This window comes from Ochlerotatus camptorhynchus, unplaced genomic scaffold, assembly GCF_037179485.1.
Source record: "Ochlerotatus camptorhynchus isolate MF236.1 unplaced genomic scaffold, CSIRO-AGI_Acam_v1.1 ptg000070l, whole genome shotgun sequence".
NCBI lineage: Eukaryota > Metazoa > Arthropoda > Insecta > Diptera > Culicidae > Ochlerotatus > Ochlerotatus camptorhynchus.
In genome coordinates this window covers 7,661,722-7,684,305 of record NW_027040560.1, presented here as the reverse complement: position 1 = coordinate 7,684,305, position 22,584 = coordinate 7,661,722, and the positions used below count along the sequence as shown (strand labels likewise).

The following is a 22,584-nucleotide window of genomic DNA, read 5'->3' as shown; positions in this document are numbered from 1 at the left end:
AAATATCAATTTTTATGCTCCCACTCGCTCACTGCGGAATAGAAATTTGTTTAGCATCAACAATCAAAGAACAGACTATGCCAAAAACAGCCCATTGAATAGAATGATGTCTTGCTATAATACATACTGTGAATATATTGACATAACAAAGTACGCTTAAAAAAACTTTCTTCACGAGGTTAGCTAGGCATCAATAATAAAATATAAATGCTATGCAAGTAATTGAAGTAAAATTGTAACAATTAGCGTTTAAGTAAAACTGTAAAACGGTCTACACTGATTGACGACTAATAAATAAATTATCAATCTGAATTTATCTATCTGTTTTTCTTTTCGAATTTTGCAGCTGAAAGTGCAACAAAAGTAACGCAAACCTTCCACCCATAATGACGGATTCGGACAACAGCTTCTGGTTTAAACGCTGTACAGACTGGAGAGTTATAACATGTTATAACGGTTGTCAAATAATTACAACACAGAAACCACCATCAAGATAGCGCTATAACATGTTATAACTCTGTAGTCTAAACGTACTATTACAGATCGTTATAAAAACAAATCTCACAAGAAGCAGCACCAATTCGAATGCCGACGAATAATGATCGCCTCTTCCAGCAGCCGAAAGTGGACTGCTCCCGTCTCAATCTGCTGGAATTTATCGATACCGATGTGACCGATTCCAAATGGAATTGGATCGGTAAACTGTAATGCGGGGAAATCAAACAAAAGGCCGGAAGATTTTCACAACTGGTTCCTGGTGCCGTGCCTCGGCGTACGAAAATGCTTGACAGTAGAACAGAAGTTGAAAAACACGTAAGGAAAACCAAAACGGGAAGGAAGCAATCCGTGAGGTGTTGACTTTATGCGATTTTTATGCTGATGGATCAGATGGAGCACATTACCGATCCAGGAGAGCTGACCATTTAAGAGTAAATTCTGACAAAGTTGTTTTGAAATCCAGATCTTGAAACCAAATAGCATCGATACCAAGACCAATACTATAAGCAAGGTTGGAAGCGTCGTTGATCAAAAAATCTGGATATACCAGGAATGATTGTTGATCGTTTTTATTTGTATTTAAATTATAATTTAAATGAAATTAATAAATTAAGCTCCATTTTATTTTGAAAAAAATGTGAATTTTTTTATGAATAAAAAAACACTAAATACCATGCCATAGTAAAACATCACGGAGTATAGTAAAAATCAGCATTAGTTATAGTAAAATCTACTAAAGCCCATGTAAAACCCAGGGCAACAACCCATAGTAAAATATTGAGCATGCACGGTTGAAAACACCATGAAATGTGTATTTTTAGTGTATAGTGTTTTTGACTACACTTGTACTCGTTGTGATAACACAATATAGTCTGCAAAAAAACGTAGGTGCGTTAAGCGCCCATTACACATGTCAATATATTGACAATAAATTGACATACTGACAATATTATTGAAAAGGTGATATTGATGATGATGATTGATGACAAGTATTGACGAAAAGCTGATTTTCATTTCACTTTGTCAATACTCAGAATCTATTGACAAAAAAAATACAGTCAATTCTATCAATATCATCAATATACGAATATTGACAACATCAATGGCGATACGTTTGAAGCCTTTTAACCTCAATGTAATAAAGTCAATATTACTTGCCTCAATTTCCCCACACAAGAAACATGGATCAGCGGGTCAAAAGAAAAACGTCATTGCTGGACTTATGGAAAATACTAACTACACACTGAATTCGGATAACTTAAGTCGGAAAAAATTTACCCGGTTTTTGAACTACTGAAAATGTCGGTAAAATTTCAAATTACCATCACTCGTAAGAAATCAATAAAATCGACACAATCATTGAATGGTTTTAAATAGTTCCGTACAATTTCGTAATAAATTCCAAAATTGTTGGATTAGTTGGGCGGAGAGAATGTTTTGAGCCAAATGAACTGTCAAAATCTGAGCCAATCGAACATTCCCATTAGAATTTCTGAGGATTTCTTATTCTTTTTAGTATAAATTTGAGACTATTGCAATCGAACAGAAATTCAATCCCCTTTATGTTTTGTGTGCTTCTCAAATTCAACTAGTTTTTGGAACCAAAACCAATATTCTAACTCTATTGATTAATTGATCTTCGTTGGTTGATGAATGGCACCAAGAAATGTGCAAAATATTGCGATGCAATCAATTATTATTTTGCACGTAAATCGAATCAAAAATAAAAGTCATTTGAAATGCTAGCTTCTAGCAAGGGTTGCAAGATAATTTAGAAACAAATCCTTGCTGCCGAATTGTATTTTGTTTTCTCCGCCTATCTCACCCTCTGAGTATTTCTAGTTGGTACTATCCTTTCACTCCACTGAAAGTTCCAATAAGAAACTGTCAATATTTATTAGAAGAGACGATTTCTCGACGGTTCCGTCAACGCCAATATCCAATGTTGTAAATTTTTGACAGGACACAGACAATATACAGGACAACATGATAACAAATTAATGGAATTGAATAAAATCGATTGTCGACTGCACGGAATTACCACTCGTGTTGAATAACCCACGTTCATGGTATGCAGTTTCCCATAAATAAACTATTATGCTGATGTTTTGGTTAACATTCCTAAAGGAAAAACTTGCATACATATCAGACATAACATTTGATAACGGCACAAAAGCATTTGTCAACAAACTTTCTAAGGCCCTTTACACGCAAACCAAAGTACGCCCACGCAAACCAACAACATCATCGGATAAGGGCAACTATCACCTTTCCACAAGTGGTATTGGTTTGCGTGGGCGTACTTTGGTTCGCGTGTAAAGGGCCTTAGAAAGTTTGTTTACAAATGCTTTTGTGCCGTTATCAAATGTTATGCCTGATATATTATTTAATTTGCGTTACGTGTAGGCATGTGGAACGCAGATAGTATTTATTTTATTTTAAATTAAAAAACAAAATTTCATGATTATGCTTGTGATTTTGTAGAAAATGAACATCGATATAGGCGAAGTGATTGGTGACTGTAAAAGGATACTTTTTTATTTAGTTTGATATCCATTTTATATCACACACGAAGATTTAAACAAAATGGCAACACTGCATGCGTGAAGGTGCATTGTGAGTCAGTCGGTCTAAATGACGTACGTTCACCCTCCTCTTAGGTAGGGGAAGAATATTGAGAAAGTGAAATGAAAATCAGTTTTCAACAATACTCGTCATCAAACCATCGTCATCAGTATTATCTTTCAATAATATTGTCAGTATGTCAATTTATTGTCAATATATTGACCCGTGTAACAAACGCTTTAGTGTATTGTCATTAATGTTTTCAATATTTATAAATTGATTATATTGTAAGGAAAATTGGCAATACGATGTTTGTCAATATATTGACATATGTAATGGGCGCTTTACGTTTAATTTAAACCCCCAATATGGTAGATTCCACTGCAGCATTCCTTTCTGTGTAGTTTGCATTTAAGCACGGCAAAAAAAATTACCCATCGCTAAGTTATTTTCGGTTGAGTCGAATCTTTCGTTCTATTTTTGACAACAATAGCGAGAGGAAATGAAACGGGCAGAGGTCAAATAACTCAAATTTGAGTTTAAAAAACCCAAGCGGTGGGTAGTTTTGTTTTTCTGTGAGATTGACGAGTGACAAGCTCAATACATACTCCTCATACAAACCAAGGTGGCTACATATAGGTGTTCTAATGTGTCAAATTCGTGATTCAGCCATGTTGGATTTTTGTATGGGACAGCGACCGAGTTTGTTTACAATTTGCTCTAAAACCGCATTTTTCCCCCCCGCGACCTCCTCGCCTATATAGTGACAAAGCTGTATCACCATTTATATACCCACCATGATACAAACGTTCGACTGGGTAAAATTATTGTGTATAGGGTACGGAACTACTTCGGCATTAGTGCGTATTTCCGTCATATAATATCAATGATTTTGATATGAACGAATCAATCATACGTTTGGTACGATACTTTAGTTCAAAAGCTACAAAGCAAAATATTTAAGAACGTACATCCATCATGATAGCACCATAGAGGTAACTCTAAGACCAGAAGGTTCCGAAGAAACGTGCTCAACTTTTTGGCTCAGCTCTGGTACTATCTTCCGTCCCAAGCTAATCGATGCACCCCTCGAAACATAGGAAAATCCATGGACCCCTCATGTTATCTGTCAAACTTTCATACCGAATCAAAACAAACATAGTGTAGTCAACAATCAATACGAAACTAAAGATTTTAAATTGGCTCACTACTTGCCTAGCCTATTGGTCTCAAGCAAATCGATTAACGTACCCCATTCTAGTATAAATTCCAGTACTACACTATGTTTGTTTTGATTCGCTATGAAAGTTTGGCACTCCTTATGATTATTTTCGATGCGGGTTTGTACATTGTATGAAGCTAATTTCGTTAGAAGTGCCACACTCGCTATCGCTACACCCAACCAGCGGGCCACAAGTGTTGGTTGTGGAGACCGAAAAATGTGGAATGTGTTAGTGAGGATGGGTAAAAATAACTTCATCATTGGATGAAATAAACATGATAAAAACAAAATAAAAAAGGGTTCAGACCAGACTCGTATCATGAACCTTGCGATAGTCATATCTGTGCCTTTTCCATCGCTCTATCTGTGCTAACGAGAAATGGAAAGGCTAAAGGCAAATAAGAAGTACTCATGGAGCGGTAATTCGATTTCGTTTGCTTTTTCTGCTGCTTGCATGTATTTTTTTCCTCTGACATAAAACCACTGCGACCAGTATTTTGATTTATAATGGTAGCTTGCATGTATTGGTCAAACTGACAATATTTCAAACAAAAAAAAAAGTATCCCATCTCCAACGCTCAATCAGCACTTTATGAGACAATAAGCGCAGTTGTTGGTATGATTGTACGAAGATGAATTTGTATATTATACGAATAAGGCGTAATATTGACATTGCGCCAGATTACGAAACGGTTTTCGGAGAAATAATGAAAATACATTTTCAGTGTAGCTACTAAATTATGCGATATTTAGGGAAGAGTGAAAACACTTCAACCCGTTCTAATTTTGAATAAAGCTCAGTTCAAACATCAATTTTTGATGCGGTTTTTGCATTGGCTTAGAGAAAATGACTGCTTCGGTACTTTTTTTTATCTATTATCGTCAAGAGGGTAAATGAAGTCTTAGAGAAATCATTTTTTTTATGCAGAACAATTCTCTAGAATATGATACCCCTACACAGAGCTGGTAAATATCACGGTCGTCATTTGACAATGAGAAAACAGGTCCTCTCTCTATCATGAGACGAAACTACCTATCATTTGCTTTCTTGTCATTTTCCAATGATCAAGCACTCATGAGAATAATTCTTATGCGGTTTTGATATGAACATTTCTAACTGATTTAGATGAATTTAAGCAACCAACCATATGTAATCGGTAGAGTGAATATATTATAAAGTTTTCCTCGGTACAAGTAACTTTAATAGCAATAAATGAGCTAGTAATTACGATGATCACAACACTGTCACGTTCTGCCATGACAAAAATCGAAGATATTTTGAAGAAAATCTCTTTCAAAGTTTTCTCATCCGATGATAGTGACAGAAGTATCTCTGTAAATATCGCGTGAAAATGACATTTGCCAGCCCTGCCCATGCATGCAATAAGTCAGTGCTGAAGGACTTAGTTTACCCCCTGACCATGATAGATAAAGAAGTGCCGAAACCAAGGGGTAGGTAACTCCGCACACCAGTTTTGAGCCATCTTTTTTTGTCAGTGCGCCACAAGTTTGCCGCAGGTGTGCCGATTGTGCCGGTCATAGAGCAAGCTGCGATTGTTTGTAAAATACGCATCCCAGCAACCCGGTATTTCTGACACCTTGAATGTTTTGGTTTGAATTTGCAAGGATAAATCGGATTGAGGATGACGCGGGTAGTGGCGGGTGTGCAAAATTTGTATGTTTTGTATTCCATAGGATAAAATGCTGTAAAGTCCTGTGTTTTTAGTGTTTTATAATGCCCTCAAAGGCAGACCAGAAACCAAGTTTTTCGTGATAGGAAAAGCATCGGTCTATCAGCGGAGTTGGTAGGGAGCATAGTTCGAGACCGGCTATAGAGGGTGATGACAAGACTTATTGAGTTTGTTTTGTGTGAGTTACAGCATTATTTGAATTAAGGGTACTAATGGGGTCTGATTACCCGCCTCTTTCTCTTGAGCCCGCTCTAGAACCTACATATTATATTTAGATCTATAAGTGAACGGCTAGGCTGAGTTTCTCTAGTATATTCAATTAGAGGATGTTCCTGAATATACAGTCCAACAGCACGTAATGTTGTGAACAACTTCAATGACAGTTGTCCAGCAGTGCTCCCATTTTATTTACAACAATACAAGCCTACGAGATTGTGCCGAAGGTGTGCCGAAGGTATGTTGAACGTTTGCCGATGGATGTGCCCAATCTGTGCCGAATCTAATTTCGGCACAATGTGCTGAGTGACTTACCCCATGGCCGAAACCGTAATTTTCCCTAAGTCAATGCAAAAACTGCACCAAAATTGATATATGAGCTATATTCAAAATTCGGAAAATCCTTACGTAACTTTATAAATATCCTCAATCCTCGAACGAGATTACACAAATCTTAAAAAGCACCTTTTTTCTAAACGGATCAAAAAAATTATAATTGCTCAATTCAAACATGGAAGAAACTTTTATTCAGTGTTTCGAGTTGTATTTATGCAATGCTACCAACTATAAGAGCAACCGTACCAATGAGTAAATAAGGCACATTTACCAACCTCTACCATAACGCTACTTGCGTACCGGGGGTTGCTATTCAGGTTGGGGAAATAGCAATCCGCACCTTGGGAAGTAATGAGTTCATAAATTTAGCAACCCGGTAGCAACGCATCAGACGGCTGCTATTTTGAATAAACGCCAAAAGTTTGTTTTGCCGGTGTGGAAAACGGTAACTTAAATTATGACTCTGATAGCAACGACCGGTATGGAGAGGAGTGATTAAGCCAAAATGGAAACGCTGTGCGTAAGAAAAATAGTGCCGCAAATGGCAACGACTGGTACGGCTGCTCTAAGTAAATACAGCAGTAGGCTATGAACTTTCTTTCAGCAATAAAACCCGCATTAATTCCGGTGAAATTTTATATCTGGTTTTCTCGAGACCTGATTTTACTAACTACCGAAAGTGTTTTTTAAACACAAGTGCAGACTGTCATAATCACTACAAAATTAGGGTTTAATGTGTTCCGCTATCCAATCCATATAGGCTGCCACCCGACAGTATACACCGGGTACGCTCTTTTGCCCACAGTCTTTAACTCCGAAGGAAACGATTCCGAACTGTACGAATCGGGCACCGTTATAATTGGCACTGAATCCAAGTGGTCCGCCAGAGTCACCCTTACAGGAATCGACCTTATTCTTACCCCCAGCGCACATTTGATTATCGCTAAGCCGAACGTATATTTGGTTTTCTTTCAATTTCAGGCGACACTCGGATATGTCCACATAGGGTAAAACTGCCTCCAGCAAAATATTGGATTCCTTTTGAGCTTCTGTGGTTCCCCAACCAGTAACAACATAGTTTTCAAACACTTTTTTTTGTAGATCCGCCGTAACGGGTAAACATATTGGTTTTATGTGATCTGTAACGAAATTATGCGAAGTTTGACAAACATATCCAGAAACAAGATTTGCTTCATATGGTATTTACCGTTCATAGTAACATCTTTATCCAGTCGAATCAATCCAATGTCGTTGCTGTATATCGGTCGATTGTAATCCTGGTGAACGTCGAACGATTCAATCCCGAACTCCTCAATCGGTCCAGCGCAGTCCCTTTCGATTTCTTCACCTTTGATATCATGATAAATGTTGCAATCAATGTCTTGGCCCTTGGTATGTTCTCCGAGTACGACGCTATGTCTGGAACAAGGAAATGATACAATGAGTAATTCTTTGAACAAAGTAGTTTTCATTTAACTTACATTTCCATGTTGAGACAATGTGCAGCCGTCAAGATGTACCGCTTGTTGATCAGCGATCCACTACATTCACCTATGATTGTACCATTGTAATCGTACCGTAGAACAGCCATCCAGGGGTAGCTAAACACTTGGGTAACGTTTCCATGGGAAATTCTATCGGTGACTATTCGGCCACAGTCTCTGGGTAGTAGATTAAAGTTTGCGCCTGAAGCAGGGCTGGCCGTTGTTGTAGGCGGCTCCGGGATAACTTCTGCCGGTTGACAGCAAATACTACGCGTCACTCCCGGTAGCGTGCAGGCAGCCCTTTTTAAGGAGTTAGCAATGCCCGTAGACGGTGGAGTTGGATTGCTAACTATGGTGTAGATGTTTCGGCACCGTTCGATCGAGACGCACGAACCGGGGTGTTTGGTTGGAGTTGTACATGGGGCACTTTCTGTTGAGTGGGTCAATACTAAAGGCCCAAGCGCAATGTGGGCGGAAGCGGACCGGAAACGGAAAATTTGACAATTGTCGCTAATGACATCAAGATGCCTAACCGAAGTCGATTTGATTCTAACTAGTTTTCAATCCGACAAGTAGGCTTACTCAGATCGGATTTTTCCGCTGTCGTTGCCGTTCCGCTTCCGCCGTCATTGCGCTTGGGCAATGCGCTCATTGGAGATAACTTTTGAACAGAGAGCAGATTATGGGAAATTTCATCCTAGCAATGGTTTAAAAGAAGCACCTTATTGCTGTGAGTGTCTGAATCACAACCAAACTTCTTCATCCAGAATTCCGAGAAACTCATCAGTGGTATTATACAATGTGTCTGGGGTTTTAAAATTTCCATTCATCATTTAATTCAGGCTGACTCAGAATGCATTAAACATTAATTACGATGCCATGCTCATCAGAATAAAATTATTAATTTTGTTCTAAATGCATCAAATTTCAGCCAATGGATAACAAGAAGCCTTCATAAAGAAGGGTTGATGGGTTTCAAAAAATCGTTTTTTTTTCATTTTCGGCATCCTTACCTTTTAGAAAGGTGTGTCAAAATGCCAATTCGCTACACAAAGAATGTAAGTCGCTGTTATTCGTTTTTTAAACGCACTTAAATATAACTAAAATCTTGAAGACTATTCGGTAGATCTACCCGCTTACAGTCGCGGTAGTCACGAAGGGCGCACTCTGTTTGCCACATGAGCAGCTCGTATGCCAAATCATGTATTTCTTGGCAAACTTTGAAAGTTTCTGCTCTCTTACTTCCTCCGGAATATCAAACATGTGCTGAACGGTGAAGAACAGTAGCCCCGAATGCTGCCGGAAGTCCGCCTTGACGTAAATCTCATCATCCATGATGAGACAATAAGGCTTCGTCAGCATCTGGGTGTACAGTTTCCCGGCCCGTGACTTCTCCACCGTATTTTGCAGTTCGTCACGATTTGGAGCCCTCCCAGTCCTTGGCTCTCTGAAAGAAAGACTTGGACAGATTCAACTTTTAGGCCACATCCCTGACCGAAGCATTGAGATTCCGCTTAAGGGGGTATTCCCGATCTTTTTTTTTAAAAAATCAAATTTTTTTTTCACGTTTTTTTTGTACTTTAGACTATATACTTTCATCCCCCCAAGCCGTTTTCCGATCAGCGAATTCGGTTTCCAGGCATAGCTGACTAATGGTAAGAACCCCCAAAATGGTTTTAACTAAAGTCAAAACTTTAAACGCGTTTTTCTCGAAACCACATTTTTTTTATCGGGTGAAGATTTTTCTCAGAAACTATAAAAGATATTGACTTGAATCTTTCCGCATTTTGTTCCTTATTAAATTCTTTGGAGCTTCTCCCACTTTCAGCCAAAAATATTAACATTTAACATTGTTTGAAGCACCTTAAAGCTGCAAAAAAGCGGACTAAAAATCGCCTGTTTTTTCATATGGCCGCCATTTTGTTAATTTGCAAGATTTTTTGCTGCCAACGGGAGAAGCTCCAGAGAATCTTATGCAGATTATTAATTTCATCACGAAATCTGTTTCAGATGAAGCTTTTCCAGAGAAAAGTCTTCGCCCGTCCAGGCGTTTGCGGCGAACAGGGGTCTGTTTGCCGCCATTTTGTGACGTCAATAATGTCTTTTTTTATGTCGAAAAAAAAATTATTTGTTAACTTTAATGTTCAATAAACAAGAATCCCAAAGAGTTAGGCGCATTACTATTCATTTTCCTTGAAAAAAAATTAATTGAAAAACAGGCCGAAAAAAGGCAAAAGATTGGGAATACCCCCTTAAACACTTTCACGACACGCTTGTGATCCTGATCACTAATAGAACATCCATTCTGACCGCATTTATCCTTCCGTTTGATGCTCAGCGTTTCGTTGTACCATTTAATCACACGACTCACCGTTGACTGCACGATTCCGCAGTTGTTTTCCGATGTCCCGATGAGAGAGTTGAGAATTTTCCAGGTGCTTGCGCCAAATCAATTCGCGACGTTGCTTAACGGGTGACGTAATTTTTTCTAACTTTCGAAAAGGTGACAGCGATAAAAATACATTGTAAACAATACACTCTAAACTAATTCCGACCAAATTTTCAAGGGAAAATACCCAACGGGTAATTTCTACAGCGTTTTTTTCCGTGATGCAATTTGATGTGAGACACCCTTTATAGTCTTTCTCATAGGTACCACACGATTGTTTCTGGCAATTAGTCAAAAAATCTGAATTTTAAAACAACCATTCTAGGACACGAAAAAATATGATACCAAATTAAGTCCTAATTTTAAGATTGCCAAAATGGAAATTTTTTGCAAGGTTTGGAGTCTCAGATAAATTCGATTTTTTTTTCTCGGAGGCGAACCAGCCTCTGGCTGAAAACCTCCCTAATGAAGAAAACTTAACTTAACTTTATTTGTGAACTAAGACTTGGAATTTGTTTAGGATGTCTCGTGTGTGGTTTGCATTTTCAGTAGAGAAATTTATAATAGCCTACGTTTAAAATAAAAATCAAGTGATTACACCGGACGGATTAGTCTATGGTGACAGAATAAACATTGGGCTATCGAAATCAGCTGACATAATTTTCTTGATAATTTATGAGAATAAGGGTCAGTCAGTGTAACCGTCTTTGTCGATCTCTTTACGTTTGTCAGGGTCATTGTTATGAGTGTTTTTTCAATGTGTATATTCTTGTCAATGCACTGTGGTCCAGAATGCAGATTTAGGTGGAATTATATGTTTTGAGCCTGAAATTGAAACTTTAGACTAAAAGTCCCTTCTACAAAGTAGTTCCTTATAGTTAGGCCCTTATTTTTATGACAATGAATTCTAGGGTGGTTCTTATTATCATTTAAATCAAAAATATAACTTTTTTGTTTGAATATATAAAGGTATACATTCTTCGGCAAAGTTATAGCTGAGCTAATTTCAAGCAACTTTGTAGAATATTTCAAATTTCTCATGAAAGTCATCTTCTAGAAACTTTTAAAACTCTGTTTTATAGCGAAATTTGTTGTCTGTATCTCTTCTTATAAAAAAGATATACCCAAATATTGTAAAAAATTGAATAAATTCGAATTGATTTTATACGAGTTTAAAAAATAACATACCTGCAATTTTTTAATATTATTGAGAATAACATACGCCCTTTCAAATGCCGTAAAAAGACTTTTAGTTTGTTTGCCCCAACCAGAGATATTAACATTTGAAAAGTGCACATTTTTAGTATAAAAACGTCAATAAATCTTGATCGGCGAAAGATATTGACAAGCTTTCTGTAGCAAACAATTGCGCCTTCTAAAGATCTAAAAGTCATTTGAAGACACCTTTGCTGAGATATTTGAAATAAGAAAACTAGAGCAAAATAACTGTTTTTTAGCGCCACCCTAACTCAATTCAAGAAAATAGCTCTAAATCGGCCAATTTAAGAGATACAAAATGCGCCGATTAAAAAAAGCATGCTCCTCCTCTTATCTAAGGAAATACCCCTATTGACCTCCACATGCCAAATTTGGTTCCATTTGCTTGATTAGTTCTCGAGTAATGCAAAAATTTCTGTTTCATTTGTATGGGAGGCCCCCCCCCCCTTACAGAGGGGGGGGGTCTCGAACCATCATAAGAACCTTTTTCGGCCCTAAACCACTGCATACAAATTTTCACAAAGATCGGTTCAGTAGTTTCCGAGTCTATAAGGGTCAGACAGATAGACAGACAGACAGAAAGATAGACAGACAGATAGACAGACAGACTGACAGACAAACAGAAATTCATTTTTATATATATAATAATATAGAAGACTAGCTGAGTGTACCCGGCCTTGCTCGGGATTCAATGTTAGCTTGAGCTCATGCGCCGATTAAAAAAAGCATGCTATAATGTACGTAGCCCCCTCCCCCTCTTATATAAGGGGATACCCCCTATGACCTCCACATGCCAAATTTGGTTTCCGAGTCTATAAGGGTCAGACAGACAGAAATTCATTTTTATATATATTGTGAAGAAGAAGATTATGAAAATCCATCATTCACAGAAGAAGGCAAAACACACCGCGCTAAAACGTCGAATAGCAAAAAATAAAAAATAAAAAAAATAGTAGGCTCTGCCCGCGGTCGATTTGAGCTGTGGACCCTACACGATTGCTTTCATTGACAATAATCGTATTGTCAATACATTCAATATTGACGTCAATACATCGGTATTAACAATATTTCTGTATTCACATAATCAATATTAATTTCAATAATTCCACTTTGCGTCAATATATTGATACGTGTGGGGTTCGCTTTAGTGATTTTTCGGTATTGAAAAACGTGCACGGCGAATGAGAACGACCCAAATTTGAGTTTAGTTCACTCATAATCGCCAAAAGTGCAGGAACTCAGCGATGAGTAAATTTGTCTCATGGTTTCCTGTGGAAAACCTAAAAAATCTGCCGAAAAATGAGGAAATTGACGAAAAATTTTTATTCAGTCTCGGAGTAGTACCAATAGACTGAATGAATCCAATATTTACTTTTCTCAAATTCGGGAATTTTTCCCTGGAAAAACATGAGGCAAATTTACTCATCGCTGAGTTCCTGCACTTGATGTGATTTATGAGTTGACTAAACTCAAATTTGGGTTGTTCTCATTCGCCGTGTGGCGTTGATTCGGTCATTTGTTTGTATAGTGGAACATTGAGTAGCGTTTTTTGTTTGTTTGTTTAGGAGAGGCAGAGTGTTGCCCGTTCCGTCGATGACAGTTGGAGGAGGAGGAGGAGGAGAAGGAGGAGGTTGAGAGCTTTCGATGTCAATACCAATGCATAAATTTGAATATTGTGTGGCAAGCCCAGGGAAGTCGAGAAAATTTCCAACCCGAAAGATTCCCTCTTGACCGGTCCGGGAATCGAACCCGCCGCCTCCAGCTTGGTAATACCGTGCCTTTACTGACTAGGCTATGATGCCCCCAAGTCCGGTATCCAAGTTGTAGAATAACAGTGGGAGCGAGAGAAAAGATAATTTTGAAGATGAGTTCAGAAGGGAAGAAAAAAGCAAATATCATGATGGTAGTGGAAGTTTGGTATATGGAATCGGTATTGTGAGTGGAAGAAGTGTATAGAAATCAGAAAACGGAGTGGTGAAACTGGACGGTCCGCATAACATTATATTAAGTTTGGAGAAGAACTGGATCCGGCGCAAAATTTTGTGAGATCCATCCATTTAATAAAAATTTAATTTATTCCAGTATATAACATAAAATGCATTTATAGACAACAACAAGGTTGCACCGGTTACCAGCTTCAGTTGGCTGCGGTGGCTCTTGTTTTCTTTCTACCCCTAAATAGATAGTGCGACTAAACTATTGAGCAGGGTTGGCAAAATCATCAATCAAACGATATTTTTTCGTTCTCATACACTCTCAATATGACGCGTGATAATGGAATAAAATATCATTCTTGATATTAATTTAACAGGATTTTTTGATATTGCGTTCTGGTTTGCTCGCAACGATTCTTGTCAATGAATCTTTTCAACACCAATTTGTTCCAAATGATGTGATGGCAAGATTCAAAGTGGCTTAATTTTTGCTCAAATGTGAATGATTGCCCATAACAAACAATTATGCGAAATTTCATGCAAATCGGAGAACGTCGCGTCTGATCGCTTTGTCATTTGGCGTGGAAGTGCTCTTCTTTGATATACAGTGCCTTTTCGCTAAAATGTTTGCAACTGCCTTCTGGATAATTATTCATGAAATACGAGGCATCTCCAGTGAAATCACAAATTGAATAAAGCGTTCGATGAATTTTATAGAACGCAAAGAAGACACAAATGTTTGCGTGCAATATTTCCGGTTTTGTTATGGTCTCCCAGTCCATTCTAAGTTTCGTGCACCTCTTCAAAATCATAATAAAACCAAAAATGTTACTTGGGTTGTGTTGCCAAAACCTGTTCCACTTCGAGGTATATAAATGATATTTGGTTTAATGTATAGAATGAAGTTTAGATGATAATTCAAATTCCAGTTTGATGACCCATCTAACCTAGTAATCACTGCTCGTATTCGCAAAAATGGCAACAATTACTACAATTAAATGATTAGGCAGATTTTTTTTCAATCTGGGGAAAAAAGTGACACTATTGATTGTTAGTTGAAAATAGTTCATTTTTTCGGTGAACTGGTGATCAGGTCACTTAAAAGTGTCTAAGCGTAACATGTTTCAACGGCACGTCGCAGAAATCATTTTCATGGGTTTCAATTACCATTATCGCTCACCATAAGATTGATACACAAGTTTCAATTTCAAGAATCGCCAAATGGGTGGAATTTGAGTAGCACTTAGACTACTTTGTTTCTACTGCTCTGACAATCCCGAAGAACATTAACAACCTCAATCAACATCAACCATTCGACTAAAGGTCAAGGTTTCGTCCTTAACATCTTCGTGATGCGTCGCCGTCCGAAATTTATAGCACAGTCATATATTTATCTTCTGCTCTTCTGCTTCTTGCGAACAGTAGTTCCTACAAAAGCAACCTAAAGTCATAATCTGCTCGTGGTGTTTAAAACTCGCTAATCAAGTAAGCAATCAAAATCCATTAATCGTATACGTACGAGCTTTCACTCCTTCCCGGTAGAGGCTCAAGATCAGTATCGAACAGATCAGGATTTGAGAAAATGGTCCAGCCGTCATTTTCAGTTCCTAGCTGCACTACACACGGATGACCAGTTCCAAACGGGTGACAATTTCTTCAAGTTTCCAACTAGTTGCACCTCACTCACGCGTCGCGGTACAGATATTTGCGACCGATCACTTGAACACCACTCGAAGAACTGATACGCGATCGTTGGCACGATCGTCGTCAAGCTCTTTCTTGCGTCGAAGAAAACCCGGAGAGGTCTCTTCGGTTTGTGCATACATATCCAGAGAACTTTGAGATTTGGGCGTAATTGCTTTTGTAAACAAACACGTCAATCGCCAATTGCTCGTGAATAGAAGCTCAATCTTGCAAACAAACTATAGAAAAAGAAAAAGGATTCATTCCTCTACCTATTTGTGTTATTAGTTTTCGAGATTGAGTTTTAACTAGCGAGAAATCGGTAATTGACGTGTTTGTTTACAAAAGCAATTACGCCCTAATCTCGAAGTTCTCCGGATATATGTGATCGGTCATCGGTCCGTGGATAGAGGAGACGGTTTGTGGTTCTACAGGGAATTTACGAGACACCCTATAAACCAACTATGTAGGGATTCCCCTCATCGATTCACCATCTTTGTAACAATAATGACAGGAAGAGGAGGAGGAGGAGGAGGAGGAGGAGGAGGAGGAGGAGGAGGAGGAGGAGGAGGAGGAGGAGGAGGAGGAGGAGGAGGAGGAGGAGGAGGAGGAGGAGGAGGAGGAGGAGGAGGAGGAGGAGGAGGAGGAGGAGGAGGAGGAGGAGGAGGAGGAGGAGGAGGAGGAGGAGGAGGAGGAGGAGGAGGAGGAGGAGGAGGAGGAGGAGGAGGAGGAGGAGGAGGAGGAGGAGGAGGAGGAGGAGGAGGAGGAGGAGGAGGAGGAGGAGGAGGAGGAGGAGGAGGAGGAGGAGGAGGAGGAGGAGGAGGAGGAGGAGGAGGAGAGGAGGAGGAGGAGGAGGAGGAGGAGGAGGAGGAGGAGGAGGAGGAGGAGGAGGAGGAGGAGGAGGAGGAGGAGGAGGAGGAGGAGGAGGAGGAGGAGGAGGAGGAGGAGGAGGAGGAGGAGGAGGAGGAGGAGGAGGAGGAGGAGGAGGAGGAGGAGGAGGAGGAGGAGGAGGAGGAGGAGGAGGAGGAGGAGGAGGAGGAGGAGGAGGAGGAGGAGGAGGAGGAGGAGGAGGAGGAGGAGGAGGAGGAGGAGGAGGAGGAGGAGGAGGAGGAGGAGGAGGAGGAGGAGGAGGAGGAGGAGGAGGAGGAGGAGGAGGAGGAGTATGTTTGTTTGTTTGATTCGCTATGAAAGTTTGACAGATAAAATGAGGGGTTAGTGGATTTTCCTATGTTTCGAGGGGTGAATCGATTAGCTTGGGACCGAAGATAGTACCAAAAAGTTGAGCTCGTTATTTCGGGACCTTCTGGTCTTAGAGTTACCAAGAGTTACCTCTATGGTTTAGTACTAGAATTTCGATTAATGGGGTACGTTAATCGATATGCTTGGGACCTATAGGTTATTAGTGAGCCAATTTAAAATCATTAGTTTCCACCGATTGGTTCTACGAAGGGTTCAGTATTGATTGAATTTAGCAGAAATGATCCGTAGGACAGAAGCTCAGTCTATTTTTAGGGATTTTTTTGGGTTTTTTTACTGGAAACAAGCTTTTAATCACTTGTAAATGCAGTAAAATAAAAGACGTCTGATCTTGAGGAATGCTTGGAAACGAATGAAAGTTTTAGTTGACTAACAAAATAACAGTGGTTACTACGAACTCGCGGATTACTTAGATTGAGATCACAACACTCCTTCCTAAGCTGCGAGTCCTATTAATGTTCTGAAAGCTTCCAGTTTGATGTTCGTTAAAGCCTTCGTAAGACCGTCGGCGGGTTGCTCCTTCGTGCTAACGTACGCAAGGTCGATGACTCCACGATCCAAAGTGTCCTTCACAAACTGGTGCTTGATGTCCAAATGTTTGGTCCGGGGGTTATATCAACAATCAATATGAAACTAACGATTTTAAATTGGCTCACTACTTGACTAGCCTATTGGTCCCAAGCAAATGATTAACGTACCCCATTCTAGTCGTAATTCTAGTACTACGCAATGTTTGTTTTGATTCGCTATGAAAGCTTGACATATAAAATGAGGGGTTATTGGTTTTTCCTATGTTTCGAGGGGTGAATCGATTAGCTTGGGACTGAAGAGAGTACCAGAGCTGTGCCAAAAAGTTGAGCACGTTTCCGCGGGACCTTCTAGTCTTAGAGTTACCTCTATGGTGCAACTGTCGGCTGTCGTTTCACGTTCCACGAAACTGCTCCGCCCATGAACGTGAACACGTATCCACTCGTCGATTTTCGCGTGTCGAGATCTCCTCCCCAATCCGCATCTGTATAACCGACCAATTGGGAAACTTCCTCTCTGCAATACTGAAGCCGGTGTCCAACTGTGCCCTTTAGGTACCTCATGATCCGTTTTACAGCAATCCAATGGCATTGTCCAGGATTACTGCAAAATTGGCTGACCTGATTAACAGCATAACTTATATCAGGCCTCGTCGCTTGCACCAAGTACGTCAAACAGCCAACTGCCTCCTTGAACGGTACATTTTTCATCGCCTGAATTTCGTCTGATGTGCTTGGTGACATCTTTCTGTGGAGCTTCAACCAAGGTTCAGCTGGAGTCGAAACTGGACAACAGTTCGCCATGTTGAACCGTTGCGTCTCCACATAATGCTGCTGGTCAAGCCAAAGCTTACCATTTCGCCTATCCCTGGATATTCTCAGTCCCAAGCAGTATTTCGCTTGACCAATGTCCTTCATGTTAAAACGGGTATGCAAAAATTTCTTAAGCTTGATTTTCATCTGAGGGTCGTTGCTGAATATGAGGATAGTCATCAACATAGATGGTCACAAAAAGCATCTTTCCTCCTTCTAACTTGAAGTACAAGCAAGTATCGAGCGTGTAAGTCCGAAATCTTTTAACGCCTCGTCGAGCTGGCTGTTCCAGACCCTGCTGGATTGCTTCAAGCCGTAGAGTGCTTTCCGCAACAGACACACCTTGCCGCTTTTGTTCACGAAGCCTTCAGGTTGATCCATATATATATATATATATATATATATATATATATATATGATTTCGTCCTTGAGCTTCCCCTGCAGGAATGCAGTAACTGCGTCCATCTGTTCCACATCCAGGTCGTGTTTCACAGATAATGCCAGCAAATATCGAATGGTGGAGTAACGGACCACCGGCGAATAAACCTCGTCGTAGTCGATTCCCGGTCGCTGAGAACATCCTTTGACCACCAAACGTGCCTTGTATCGCTCAATTTCTCCATCCGGTTCACGATTCTTGTTAAACACCCACTTGTTGCGAATACACTTCCGATCGGCCGGTAAGTCAGCCAACGTCCGCGTATCACGTCCAAATACTTGCCTGGGGTTTGGCGCTCCCGACCGCTGCGCCTTAACACACGCTGCTCATTACCAGCTGGTCTATCTTGTTGTGGTGGGAGCGCTGATGCAGACACATCTCTCCAGTTGTATGTAAAATCTCAGAAACATCAGATCATCAGGCTCAGTCGGTCCTTCCGTATCTTGCTCCTCTGGGATAGTATTCTCGACGTTTGGTTGCTCCGGTATATCGAAAACTTCATCAATCTGTAATGAACTTGAAATTTAATGAATTTGTCTTTACAGTGTAACAGATTCCTATCCCTCTTGCGTCTCCAAATGGGTTCTATCTTTTCTATGTAATGCTCGATGTTATATACCTGAAAATAAAGTTGCTCTCTTGTATTTTGATCGTTAACCAAAGCAGAAGTGTTTTATATTTAGTGAACTGGAAGAAGGACTTAACACAATCCAGGTGACAATTTCCATGAACTCCACCGGTTTCTGCTTCTCGGTTGACATCATTGCTCGACCTTCTCTTGAAACGATTTCTGCAGCTTGATCCACGCATCCGATGCTGTAGTAGCCTTTTGCACGATACTAAAAATGTTACTCTCGACACTTAGGCAAATTGTGGCCAACGCTCGATCGCTCAGCTCCGGATCAGGTTCCTGTCCCTCCGCAGGTTTGACCGCTTTCCAGGTGCCTTCAGCGTCATCCCGAATAGAAATTTACATTAGCCCAACGTTTGATTTTGATGTCTACATCAGCATCAAAATCAAATGTATGCCTGATGTCAAACATTAGGAAACATTATGATTTAGATGTATTTAAGCAACGTAACATGATGTATACATCAGAAATTTTGGAACAAAATTTTGCCATTCTAATGTCGGTCTGACGTCAAAAATTTCAATCTATTGACATTAGAACCAAACGTTTTAAGGATGTTTTCAGATGTACAAAACGTTAGAACTAAACGTTGTTCGGATGTTTTTAAATGTAAACGTTTTCTGATGTTTTCTAATGTAGATGTTTCCTGATGTTAGAAACAAACGTTTTTGGATGTTTTCAGATGTAAAAAACGTTAGAACTAAACGTTTTTCGGATGTTTTTATATGTAAACGTTTTCTGATGTTTTCTAATGTAAAGGTTTCCTGATGTTAGAATCAAACGTTTTTGGGTTGTTTTCGGATGTAAAAAACGTTAGAACTAAACGTTGTTCGAATGTTTTATATGTAAATGTATTCTGATGTTTTCTAACGTAGATGCCTCCCGATGCTGGAACCAAACTTTTTTTTGGATGTTTTCGGATGTACACAACGTTAGAACTAAACGTTGTTCGGATGTTTTTAATTGTACTTCGTGTTTGTTGTTCTCTGATGTTTTCAGATGTACAAAACGTTTAAAGTAAACGTTGTTTGAATGTTTTCAAATGTAGATGTTTACTAATGTTTTTAGATATACAAAACACTAGAATCTTACTTTTCAAATGCTTTCAATTATATTTACAACACATTAGAATTAGAAACATGATCGTGTAAACACTACACACCATTGTTGTTAGATAACATAATAAAAATGCGTACATAACAGTCAATGCTGAAGCTCCCGTTTCCCACCAGTCAGTTAACTGACCTTAGCTAACCTAATATCATTGTGGCAACTCTCTATGCGGCAGGGGAACTATGCCATTAGCGCGCTAAGAGTTGTTAGACCACTGACATAGGCGCCTATTCGTGGGTGACGAGGCACTTGGTGACATTACAGCGAGCTTGGCGATTGTTATAGCATTTTTGAGTGAACTACCAAACAATCATGACAATGTGATCGCTGCGCCTCCAGATCTCTGCCTGTTCTACAGATGATCCGAAAATGCGGAAAGTTTTGGGCTGCCAGTCTTCTACCTTATTGACGAACTGCAAATATATAATAAACAAAATTATTGTGCATGAAAAATATGACAATGGACAATGCTTGAGGAGCACTGGGAGTTTTCGAACGATGCGTGCTTAGGACCATCTTTGGCAGGGTATATGAAAATGGTGTATAGAGGAGAAGAATGAACCACGAACTGGCGTAACTTTATGGTGAACCCAATATCAAGAAAGTCGCTAAAGGTGGAAGGGTACAATGGGCGGGACACGTTGTAAGAATGCCGGACAACAATACCGCAAAAATGGTGTTTTTCCTCAAATCCGGCCGGTACAAGACGCAGAGAAGCACAGCGTGCTAGGTGGTTAGACCAAGTGGAGCAAGATGTAGGAAGTGTGGGACGCTCGAGAAATTGGAGATAAGCAGCCAGGGACCGAGTTAGTTGGCGCAACTTTGTTATACAAAACCAGATTTAATGCCTTATTCATACTCGAATCGGTTGAAAAATAGACTTAATCTTCTAGGTTACTCGATATCCATCCATTGCAAACAGTATTTTGATAATTGTTTGTTTTGAGAGCTGGTGCACAGGTAGATTGAGGTTAAGGAAACGCCACTGCTTGTGGCCAATCTTGGGTACCATCATAAGACTTGATGAAACTTATTCCACCCGGAAACATGTTTTTTCCGGAATTATGAAGTCATTATACGTTATGATGACATTTTGTATTTTTAAGTTACAAGAGGACGTTGTAAAGGATGAGTTTGACGTATAAAACCTGTGGATTTAATTTTCAGAGAGTCGCAATCAGCGTATTCATTAAATCACTTATGGCTAAGCTCCAATCGGTATTATCCTCGGATTAAATAACGATCAAGAATGTCCGGCTGCTTTGATGTCGACATCAGAGTTATTCGCTATACAAACAATTCTCAGATCATCCAAACAGGGGCGGTATTAAAAGTTAATCCGAGTTGGAGCTTACCGCCGCTTACTCTCTGAATCCAATATTGATAGGCTGAAAAAAAATGGTTTAAAAATGGAACCTAAATCCAAAATTTCATAAATTTTGGTTCACATGAACCACAGAGAACAGACATGGAGGCTCGAACAAAATTTCTCTAAAAACTTGTGTAAAGATTCCTATTCGACTTAAGCGCCACTAACAGCGACTTCCCCACTTAAAAAACCTCTTTGAAAACATGATGGCGCATGCGTTGCACAAATTACACTAGACACTAAGTGCTAGTAGCGCCAAGTGGCTATTTTCAACAGAAAATTTATAGATACTAGCGCCAAATTGGTCTAAAGTGGAAAATTTATAGAGAAAATCAGGAGATGCTAACACCACGTAACGGCGACGTTCCCACTTATTTTACACAAGTTTCTGACCGAGCTTCAACGTCTGTTCTCTGTGCATGAACTATGATAAATCAGTGCGATTACATTTGCAAATATCACCATTTTAGCGGCCCTCGCCATAGAGCGAACTCTCATTTAATGGATATTAATGTCATCTAATACAATTTATCGACAATTTAAATCTTGGTTTACAAATCGAGATGAATGTCTGGGAACGATAAAAATATATTTGTGCTCAGAAAACGAAGCTCGTTCAGATGATGTACAAAAATTCGAAACTATACAACCCAATTCCATGTTTTCCACACGAAACGAAAATTAATGGCACTACACTAATAGCATTCCATGCCGGCGCCCGTGGTGTAGTGGTAAGAGTGACTGCTTTCTAATACCCCAATGGGTCTGGGTTCAATCCCAGCCGAGGTCGGTGGGATTTTTCTGAGGCATAAAAATCTCTGGTCACGTCTTCCTTCGGAAGGGAAGTAAAGCCGTTGGTCCCGGCCCATGTATGTTGAATGGGTGCGATATCCTACGCAGGTGTGGAAGCTGCCTTCCTGCACATTCGATTGCCGTCAATGGATGGCAATCGATGTCCGTTGGTGATTGGCACTAGATTGCGGAACAGAGACCGACGTTAAATAAAGGAAAGAAGAATAATAGAATTCCACACATTTTTATTGAAGAATTCCCATGTAAAATTCCACATGATTTACATGTAACCACACATAAACAGAATTCACCCAGAAGCACACATGAAATTTATGAGTCAAATGAATAGTATGCGTGGTTACACATGGCTTTTATGTGTGCACATATTCAGTATGTGTCCGACACA

At 39.7% G+C, this 22,584-nt stretch overlaps 1 protein-coding gene across 2 annotated transcripts in view; it reads right to left on the bottom strand.

Moving 5' to 3' along the window:
• Window positions 1-6,784: 6,784 nt before the first annotated feature.
• LOC135697477 (serine protease grass-like) overlaps window positions 6,785-22,584 on the bottom strand; it is a 44,152-nt gene continuing 28,352 nt past the window's right edge. Inside the window, exons 1-4 of one of the 2 annotated variants that reach the window (XM_065217223.1) lie at window positions 15,073-15,338; window positions 8,010-8,460; window positions 7,736-7,947; window positions 6,785-7,667 (exon numbers count right to left, since the gene is read on the bottom strand). In XM_065217223.1, coding sequence (XP_065073295.1) covers window positions 7,252-7,667; window positions 7,736-7,947; window positions 8,010-8,460; window positions 15,073-15,151 — 1,158 coding nt within the window. In that variant the 5' untranslated portion in view covers window positions 15,152-15,338 and the 3' untranslated portion in view covers window positions 6,785-7,251. Of the gene's footprint in view, window positions 7,668-7,735; window positions 7,948-8,009; window positions 8,461-15,072 lie in introns of those variants that run through there. The other variant, XM_065217225.1, reaches the window with a different exon arrangement.